Source organism: Pagrus major, chromosome 13 (assembly GCF_040436345.1).
Source record: "Pagrus major chromosome 13, Pma_NU_1.0".
In the NCBI taxonomy this organism is placed as follows: domain Eukaryota; kingdom Metazoa; phylum Chordata; class Actinopteri; order Spariformes; family Sparidae; genus Pagrus; species Pagrus major.
This window is the reverse complement of record NC_133227.1, coordinates 580414-590696: the sequence shown is the minus strand read 5'-3', so window position 1 is coordinate 590696 and position 10283 is coordinate 580414. Positions and strand designations below refer to the sequence as shown.

At 38.8% G+C, this 10283-nt stretch overlaps 1 protein-coding gene across 1 annotated transcript; it reads right to left on the bottom strand.

Moving 5' to 3' along the window:
- Nucleotides 1–769: 769 nt before the first annotated feature.
- On the bottom strand, nucleotides 770–9945 carry nf2b (NF2, moesin-ezrin-radixin like (MERLIN) tumor suppressor b). The gene is made up of 17 exons (XM_073479279.1): nucleotides 9638–9945; nucleotides 9256–9373; nucleotides 8500–8625; nucleotides 7472–7594; nucleotides 7210–7293; nucleotides 6760–6828; nucleotides 6556–6638; nucleotides 6329–6404; nucleotides 6078–6215; nucleotides 5629–5703; nucleotides 5424–5537; nucleotides 5161–5283; nucleotides 4697–4914; nucleotides 4116–4218; nucleotides 3713–3852; nucleotides 3466–3634; nucleotides 770–3228 (listed from the first exon to the last, which is right to left on the bottom strand). The coding sequence occupies exons 2-17, from the start codon at nucleotides 9343–9345 to the stop codon at nucleotides 3181–3183; spliced, it is 1779 nt and encodes a 592-aa protein (XP_073335380.1). The 5' UTR covers nucleotides 9346–9373; nucleotides 9638–9945; the 3' UTR covers nucleotides 770–3180.
- Nucleotides 9946–10283: the final 338 nt, after the last annotated feature.

Sequence of the window (10283 nt, the reverse complement as noted above, 5' to 3'; positions counted from 1 at the left end):
CTCTTTATCTATAAGAACCTAATCTGTTTGAACATGTAACTGTGTTTCCCCCTCTCTTTAGACTGAATTCAATGCAGGATGTTGTGATGCACACCTGAGTAATCCTGAAGAATTTAGTGTTAATCACCAACAAGATCAATGTAATTGTTAATTTTGCACAATTCATCCTTGTCCAAATTGCAAATATTGCTGGCTACCACCAGCCAGTCAGACATCAGATTGTCTGTAAATATTTGTATTCTGTTTATTTCAAATGGAGATTATGAATTTAAGAAGGTTCTCTTATTAAAAATATATATTACATGATTATGTGGCTTTGATATGGGTGTTAGCTCTGTGATTAAGATGTCTGTATTTTACTGACGCAAGAGTGATTCTGTAATTTCCTTCCTTCAGAGATTGTTTTCACCTGTGTCTGCTTATTTGTCAACAGGATTACATAAAAACTATTGAGGTGATTTCATTAAACCTTGGAAGGAGGATGGGTTTTAACCCAGAATAGACTCCACTAACTCTTCCAGCTAAAGGGGTGGACCCAGGAATTTTTTCTCACTTTGCAACATTGCGTGATAGGGCGCTTTTCATAATTTTCTCAGGGAATAATGCATGGGTCTTGATGAAAAGAAATCAGGCATATTTAGGTGGCTGCAATCTATGAGCAATTGTTGGGCCTTGATGGGGGTATGTGCTCCACTGAGTGCCATTCTAGTTGTCTATGATATACTTTAACTCCAAATGTCTGCACAATCATCAGAAAAAACAGAAACACTGTTGTATGATCACTGTTGTATTGAAATGATATACACAAAATAATCTGGGGTTCCAAATCACTGACAAAACTTTGTTGTGCATGAGAATCTTTCGTCACTTCAAAGCAAACCTAATTGTTATTAACACAGGACTTGAATTTGGCAGGAAAATCCCATTATAGAATCATCAAAACAGACATTAAATTACAATAAAGTCCTCCTCAATGATAGACCTCAAGAAAATGTGTACGGTGATGTTATTCAAGGCATTACAGCACAAATAAATAAGGTTAAAGATGCAAACTGAAGCACTTAAGCAATGATGAAAAAAGAACATTTCTAGTTGGACATTTGACAATACATTTACATAAAAACAAGGTCAGCCTCACTTATTTGTAACCTAATTATGAGGGCAATCACAAACTAACCATTTGTCACTTTTAGGTCCATAATCAAGTCAGTCTAATAGGCCGTTCCAAATAAACAAACATGAAGAATCTCTGGCTGTACATTTGGCATCCAGCCTCTCCCTTTTTTAAGGTTGTAATGAGGAGCATAGCAGAAAAGAGTTCACTCAGGTTACCCACCTCTGTATTCATGAAGTACAGTGCACCCACTGCTAGGAAAACCTATTGGATTTACCTACGTTTACTGAAAATAGCCTGTTCAAAAAGAGTCACCATTATTGGATTCCATACTGTGTATCTCAGGGGGAAAACAATGAGATTCTTCCTGCAGTGATTGTCTCCAACACTAACCCTGAGAAGAACATGAGAGGAACAAAAAGAAAATGGAAAAGCCGCAAATCTGCCGTTCTGCAAACCAGAATCAACCTCAAATTTAAAGTAACCCCAACGCTGACACACATGAGCACATGATAACAAATAAAACCTTAGTAACTCAAATCATAAAAGTACAAAATAAAGTTCAAGGCACATCGACAGTCTAGAGTACAAAATATAAAAACTTGAAATGACAGAGCTAAAGCCTGTAGCTGTATACTACATGTCTATTAACCATCACTTTGAGGCACTAGAAACTATAAAAAGGCACCTGTGTGATGTTTTCAGTAAAGGCAGTTCATGAAGTAAGTAACAAAAACCGCAAGCAAATACAAATGAAAGACCAGAACAAGAGTACACAAGGAGACACTGTTCCTGCACACGTCTGCTCGTCCAATTTTTTGTAAGTTGCAATTAATACGTTTAGGAGCAAGATCACCATGTTGTTTTTCACATTATATAACATTGATCAAGAATGATCTGTAATTAGGGCTGGGCAATATATCAATAATATATCCTGAGATTAGACGATATATTGTCCTACATTTTGGATTGTTATATTGAGCTGTGACCTGAAGACGTGAAGTGTTGTCTTTTCCTGGTTTTAAAGGCTGCATCACAGTAAATTGATATCATTTTCTGAACTCAGCAGACTGTTTCTACATCTTTTAATACTTATCTTTACCCACTTAGACATTATATCCACTATATCCACATTACTGATGATGATTTAACAAAACTCTCACTGTGTTACTATTTTGTGATAACAATAGTCACCCCTACAATACTGTTACAATAATGATGAGGTATTTGGTCAAAAATATTGTCATACTTGATTTTGTCTTTTGCAGGAGATTTCAAAATATCCACATGTATCGTGTATTACGAAATAGGATATTAGTGTAAGGCCATATTGCCCAGCCCCATCTTGAGTGTTTTTGAAGTCACATTCAATAAGGGCTTGTTAAATTAATAATCAGAAAGTTGGGAATTTTTTTGATATATTATTTTTAAAAGCTAAGTTTGAGAAACACTTTGCTCGTTTGAAAGGAAATGACCAAAAGCTTCCAATATTTACAATTTCTTAAGGATATTATTGTTTTTCATAATTTCCCACAGCCTGAAAAAAATTATTTGCCAATAATCTAACGCAAGAACTTTGCCTAAAGCCGGTATTGAATTTAAAATTAATCCCTGACCAAAAATGTTGTTAAGGCATTATTGTGTAACTTGTTATTAAGGCATGATTCTACATCTGACCATCTTACAGCTAAATGTCCCTTAAAGCCACAAAAAAAACACAAAAAAATAAAATCAGCACATCAAAACTCGTTCATACATCCATCTTCAGCACCATTTCCTGAATCAGTGTCACGCATATTAATGTGTTCATTACATATAAAAGGCATGTGGAAGGTGCTGTAGTGTGGCAGGTGGTACAATCTAGCTTGACAGCCCGTGCAGGCAGCCAAACTAGTGGCCGTTTGCTGTAAAGGATAGTTTTAAAGTCTTTCCAAAAGCACACAGTCATGGTGTATGTATGCGTCTGTCTGTTAGTTTCAGCCAGGTAAAAAATTAACCAAACATTTTGAAAAAAGCGCAGAGTCACAACAGCTGGTGCCCTCCTTCTTCATCTTGCAGGACTCGGATCACACTTCTTCAAAATAGGCCATCTGAGACATGTACGCAGAGTTTCGCTGCAAAAGAAAACAAGTGTTTGAGTTTGTTATGAGAAGAAGATTTTCCGTTATGCTTTGGGTAATTCGCATAACAAGTCAAATGTTACCATGCAGGCTACAGTCTACATGTGAGCCCATTATTATGGAACGGCAGACAGAGCGAAAACACTTGTATTATTAGTTATAAGCTGGATTCTTTGCTTTATTCACTCTATTAGACATCTGACAAAAAGGGGTAACCAATCTCATACGTACATTGCTGTGAGGTATGTAGACAGGCTCCTGGACATATCCCCTCGCCTCACTGCGGAGGTTGTAGAGGCCAGCCTGTTGCTGCTGCTCCTCCAGCTTCAACGACTCTATCTCCGTTTTCAGCTCCTTCAGCTGGTCCTGCAGGTGTTTGCTCTTCTCCATGTACTCCAGCCTGCATTAACGCATGACAAAATATAAACAAGCAGATCTAAACTGCCTAGAGTATCACTGCAGGGGATTTAAAACACACCTCTCTCTCTCGATCTCCATCGACAGCCTTTTCATGTCAGAGTCCTTGAAGTCGAGGCGCGTAGATGCCGATTCGTAGGCAAAGTCGGGTGCTTCGGGAGGAGCAGGGGGAGCAGGTGGAGTAGAGTAAGCTGCTATAAGCTGGGAGACAGGAAAGGGGATTTCAAGTAGGTTGTTATACTCATGAAGGTAAAGCACAAGTTGACACACAATGGCATAATCTGCAATCTTAACTTTATGGACATTATCATCAAGTTTTATTTAGAAAACTGCGCTGTAATAACCTGGACAGTATATTTCACAGATATTCAATAATAAACAAAAACAAGATGCATTCGTTCACAAAATGAATTCACAAAGACAACACAAAGAGCACAGGGACAGCTGTATTATCACCACCGTACAGGGTATGTTGTTTTGGTGATCTCCAGCAGCTTCTGTTTGGCTCTCCGTTCTGCATCCTTTGCCTCGGTCAGGTCCTGTTTAAGGTGGTCTGCCTCCTTCAACCTGGAACCAGAGTTCTGGTTAGTTCGAGGCCGATGGAAGACAGCGATGGTGTTATCAATATACAGTAATTACCCTAGAGTATTATAAACAGAATACCATGTGTGGTTTCCTCTTATTCTGGATACATGGGCTTGATGTTTCAGTAAAAAGCTAGAGTTATATTTAAAACTACATCCATTTGAAGGAAAACATGAAGTCATTTGACTCCAGGGGACCTGAACAAATCTGGAAAAATACCTCAAGTGATGTCAATTGAGTCAATGTTAGTTGGGGCAGAAGAATGCAGTTTGAAAATGGACAAAAATCTGGTAGAAAGTGAGTTTACCAGACAGCGACTCATCAAATCATTAAAGTTCAAAACTATTTCTCTCATTCTCTCTCTGACAGCTATCAACTTGCCTCTCTTCCCCCTATGCAATACATGTAGAAAAGCTGTTAGAGTAAAACAAATGCGACACAAGTCAAGATGATTCCAGACCTCCTCTCAGACTGCTCCACAAGCTTGACAGCCAGCTGCTCTGCCTCCCTCATCTTCTGCTCCATCAGCCTTTTCTCCTCCTTCGTCTTCATGGCAGTGACCTCTAACCTCTGCCTCTCCTGCTCAGCTTCTGCAGCCTTGTGGGCCAACAGCTTGGCCTCCTCCTCAGCAATCTGGGCCTTCTCTGCCAGCAGGTCTGCCGTCTCCTCAGATCGCAGCTGGAGAATAAAATAAGTTGTGGAAGAGTTTAAGGCTTTGCATGAAGGAATCTGGCTCTATAAAGAAGTCGACATAATTTTATTACCACCGTGCTGTTTGTCATTTTCTTGTGAAAATTTCTGTCAGCATCTGTCTTTTTAATAACACTGACCAACAGGAATGTTAAAGGTTGATGCCAACACAGGATGTCACCCAAACATCTGGAAGATTCAACAATTATCTCAAGTCAACAATGAAGCTCTCACCAGTGCCTCGTTGGCCAGTCGCGCCTCATCCTGCAACTGGAAAAGTCTTCGTTCCATCTCTTCTTTTGCTCGTTCCGCTTCCTCCCTCATCTGTTTTTCCCGTGCCAGGATTTGACGCTCCATCTGGATGAAAGCCAAGAAACAAAATCACAGGAAAAACAACCATCTATGATCAAATATTTATGACTTTAGTTTCCATATGTATGAACAGTTTACATCAGGTCTAATATGTTATTCTCCAGTGGAGCTGAGAGAGCACTGACCTTCTTCCGGGCCTTCTCCTCTTTAGCTTGAGCCTTCATTTGTTGCACTTCAATGGAGTCCACCTTCCGCCTCCTCATGAACAGATCGTGGTTACCGATGCACAACTGCAAGATCTGGAGACACAGGCGACACAAACCAGCAATATCTTACTTGATATAACTTTATAACAGTCAAACATTTACATGGACTCAGAGGTAAACCAACCAGCTTGTTGACACGCAGTTGAGATGAGTAGAACTTGAAAACATCTTTCTTCTTGTCCAGAGGTTTGATTGTGAACTGCAACATGGGAAAGTCACAAATTTCAATTTTTCTGTTTCGACAGTCATCTTTGACACCTTTACTACAGCACAGCCAACTGGTTAGAGATAAAATCCTATTGCAGATTTCACAAATGTTTGGATCTGCATAACAAACACAGGTAGTCAGGCAGCAGCCAGAAAATAAAAATGAAAATCAGTTATTGCTGGTCTTATGCAACTTATCTATACGAAAAAAATATTAAAGAATATTTTCTTGATAAAAAATCAGTTTGGACTTGGAATTTTTAAGTTTTTGCTCCCATTTTTCCCCTTCTTCCAAAGTGACAGGAATGTGACAAAATAATGCAGAATGTCCTGACTGAAGAAAGAAAGTCCACAGCTTGCATTTACCTCCTTTTCGCTGTAAGAGATGTTGCGGATGCCACTCCAGGGAAAGGACTTGTTAGGGTTGAGTTTGCTGTTGGGGCTGTAGATGTGAAGACCCTGAGCATCCACTCCAAGTAACAGGTCTGTGTCTCTCTTGTTTTGCTGTCAATGGGATGTGTCAAATAGAAATTCAAACCAACATGACAGCTATATTCAGGGATACCATGCAAATTTATAAATGTACAGAGTAGCAAGGCACAGTCATTTACACTCACAGTAATGGCAAAGTAGCTGACACCATACATCTCAAGGTCCTGAGCAATTTTGAGGTATTCCATCTCAGCCTCATCCCTGTATGCACATGTAAAAAGGGACAGAAGGGGCATTGAAACCATTATATACAAATTGTTCTTCAACTACAGGATCTAGAACTACACCTTTTGTAAAGGTGTTAATTCTCTTTAAGCGCTTGTTGTCACAAGGCCTCCTGGGTCAGTCCTACCTTGCGATGCCTCTGTGCTCTGCGTACCAAGCTGTGATCTTCTCCTCCCACATGTCAGCTGTCATTTGGTATTGCATCAAAACCTGGATTACAGCCACAAGCATAAAAACATTGGCTAACTGCTGTGCGCAATTACAACAGGTGCTTTCGTGGATAGTCAAATATGCAAACAGAAACTGCAAACTGTGCAAACTGTATACTTACTCTTTTTGGCAAAAGCTCATCTTGTGCCAGGAAGCCTGGCTTGTGAAAGTTTGGGTCGTAGTCCCCATACTGTGATTAGGATTGAAGAAGATGGTGGAAAACAAGTAAGAAAAGAAAGAAATGTAAACGTTAATGTTGCATAGTGGCAAAACATAAAGCATACTGTATATATGTAGTCTAACTGAAAATTAAACAAAAATGTTTGTTTTGCCATCTTGCAGATCTGCTCTTCTGAGGACAAAAATCTGTATCCAAAAAGGTGAAATGTATTTTTTTTATGTCTATCTGTGAGAGCTTCTTTGCTTAAATCAAAACTTTTTATTTGGAAGTGCATTTGCATAAAGCATTAACTGTGAATTTCAAGTGGACTTTAATGGACAAAACGTTGAGATACAGTAAGGAACCATTCACCTTGTGTATGTCTGCATTGTGTACATATGTATGTCTTACCTTGGCTTGGACAGCATATGATGCCAACAGAACAGATGCTTCAGGGGAACAGAATATCTCCTCGTCTAATATCTGCTTTTTCACCTACACATGAGTTTGAAGACATGTGAGAACATGTACTGAACAAAGTAAAAGTTTTTCATTCAGTTTTCTAAAACATGGAGTGAATTCTGATTGATGTTAAAATAAAACCGGCAAATAAATCTTCAGAAGTATTTCTACAAAAAAGATCAAGTCGAAGGAATTTTTTCAGCTGTGTTACCTGTAAGAAGAAGAGGTGCTGCGTTATTTCTTGGACAAGCTCTTCTTCTACTTTTTCTGGGAAGAATTTTGCCAGGAAATGAAATGTTATGGGAGAGTCCTTGGGAACCTCCTGGTCCAAGACCTTGGTGAACAAATAAACAGTAGAAAAAAGTGATCATTAATGTGTTTGTTAGACCAGACTCTCAGCCAGAATGTCATGTAAGGATCAGACTCTATGTAATAAGTTACTGGCAAGACACTAAACAATTAGGTCATGGACAGTTTAACTGGTCGACTTAGAATTTATCAACAATTTTAATGATCAATTAATGTATGAAGTCATTTAACAAGCAAAAACATAACGTCATTCTGCGCTCTCAAATGTGAGGATTTACTGTTTTGTATTACTGCAAAGTGAACATGTCGTATAAAACAAGAAACCTGAAGAAGTCACCTAGGACTCTGGGAAACAGTGATGGAGATCTTTTTTGCTATTTTCTGACATTTTATAGACCAAATGATGAATTTTTAATTGAAAAATAATTAATAGCAAATAAAAACAATAATTACTAGAGCTGCAAACATTTGTCCATTTATCATCTACTGAGTACTTTTACTTTTTCAAGTAAAAAAGTCAAAGATTTGCTGGTTCCAGCTTCTTAAATATAAGGATTTGCCTGGCTTTCTCTGTTATTCACAATGGTAAATGAAGTGTCTTTGGGGTTTGGACCATTGGTAGGATAAAAGAAGTGATTAGAAGACGTCACTGTGGGCTCGGCAAAATAAACGATAATGAAAATAATCACTAGTTGCAGCCCCTAGTTGCTGACCTGATTAAGAAAAACGTTTCAGCCCTGTAATTTGGTTTCACCCAAATGATATCTGACATATTCTTCTAGTCATGTGTTTGTTTTTTTTTAATTCTTCATGACGTCAACTCTGAAATTTGCTCAGACTTTCTGAGGGCATTCACGTGAATTTTCCCAGTTGGAAAACAACTTTTTTCCCGATAATTCCAACGGCACATGAACACACAGTTTTACTTACCTTTTTCTCTGGTTTCAGCCAGGCGTAGGTGTCCTTTACTGTGTATCTCAGTCCGAAGAACCAGGTCTCCCTCAAACCGACAGTGCGACACACCAGGTCAAACAGGTCTTTACCTTTCCACTTCACCTGAGAAAATCAGCGCAAGAAAGACAGTGAGTTCAGATGCTGACAGCAAATACGTGAGTCTGCAGCTTCTGTTCCCATTTCCAGTAACTACTAAGCAACTCAAATATAAACTCAAAACTCGTGCTCTCTTCAAAGAACAAACTTTGTGGTAAAATCTTGATGTGACTGCTTTGCTGACATCATTTCTTCAGTATTTTATAGTATAGGTGCGCGACCTGAGATACAACTGTCACCGTCATCTAGTACATAAATTGATGTCTACTAAACAATTTCCTGGGGGAAAACCTGACTGATGCTTTTGCAAGCAACTTATATGACATCATTCAGTTGGTATGTTTCTTAAATGGCAAATTAGCGGTTATATCTATGAAGAAACAAGCTCAACTGTTTTCTCCTTCTTTCTTAGTGTGGTGCACTGGTACTACATCTTCAAAACTGATAAATAAGTCATTTAAAAAGTACACAGACCATGACTTGTGCAAAACAAATATTACTTAATGTGTAAGGATGTATGAAATATTATAAATAAATGGTTATGCATTGGCCTGGACATGGAAATGACACACTCATCCACACAGACATGGATAAAGCATCCTTTTAGGCTCAAAAGTTTAATAAATAAATCCATACCTCACAGCTGAACTCCATTTCAGCATCCATGGTGATAACTTTGACTTTGAAGGTCTTTGGCTGTTTCTTCTTTAATCCTAGGATAGACATGTTGAGGATGTTGCTGTCAAGAAAACCCCTGTGGATTAAAAACACAACTTCAGTGTGTTTCAGGAGTTTCAGGACAAAACATTGTACTCAAGAAGTGATTAAATATTAAGTTAGCAACTAAAATGGCACATGTTAATACAGCACTTCAACTAGGAGAGGATAAAGTTAACTGTTATTCGATGTGGTTATTAGCTTTCAGGCGATAGGAAGTTAATGTTTTACACAAAAATACCAGTGAGCTTAAATACAACATGCAGCTGAAATGTAAGTTATAATACACGCGGCCCATTACCAGCGAGTAAAAGTTATTAACTTCTGCCGTCCAACTGTGCTTTTTGCTGGGGAGACAAATGCTAAGCTAACTGATATTACTAGACAGCGCTAGCTTTCCAGCTATGCCACGAAAACGGACCAAAACAAGTTGTAGAAAGAGCGGAACTTTTGAGAGATCTCCATAATGTAGATGTAACGAACGAAATGACTCTGTAGCTATCGCAGTTGTTTTAAATATCACTTGGCGACAACTGTGGTTGAGTTATCGCTAGCTACGTGCTTTAGCTGGTTAGCTCGCTGTTAAATATCAGGAGGACTTTCCAGAAGACTTTTGTTTTGACTCCTGGTCACTCTACAGGTGGGAACACGAACAGCAGCTTGGAAGAGCGTTGCTGCGCATGTGCAAGAATTTGGAATGTCAGCTTCACGGGTTATCGGAAATATGTGATTTAAGGACAGGGTTGTGAACGCAGAAGCGGGTTTACGAGTCTAACCTCTGGCGGAGGATTATCTGTCTGGCTGCTGGCTAAAAAAAAAAAATCACACGGAGGTTACAGGACGTACAGGCAGGTAAAAAGGCAAGAGCTGTTAATAGCGAAAATGAGATAAATGTGCTATGGAAGCTTCTCCCTCTGATAGTCTTAACTTTAACGAGGGAATTTCTA

What these genes read in the sequence shown, in the direction of transcription:
- nf2b (XM_073479279.1), bottom strand. Translation starts at nt 9,345, where the DNA reads ATGTCTATCCTAGGATTAAAGAAGAAACAGCCAAAGACCTTCAAAGTC. An exon ending in TCAGCTACTTTGCCATTACT is followed by an intron (nt 6,216 to 6,328) that starts GTGAGTGTAAAT and finishes TCCCATTGACAG; the next exon opens with CAAAACAAGAGAGACACAGA. An exon ending in TCTCTTACAGCGAAAAGGAG is followed by an intron (nt 5,704 to 6,077) that starts GTAAATGCAAGC and finishes CCCATGTTGCAG; the next exon opens with TTCACAATCAAACCTCTGGA.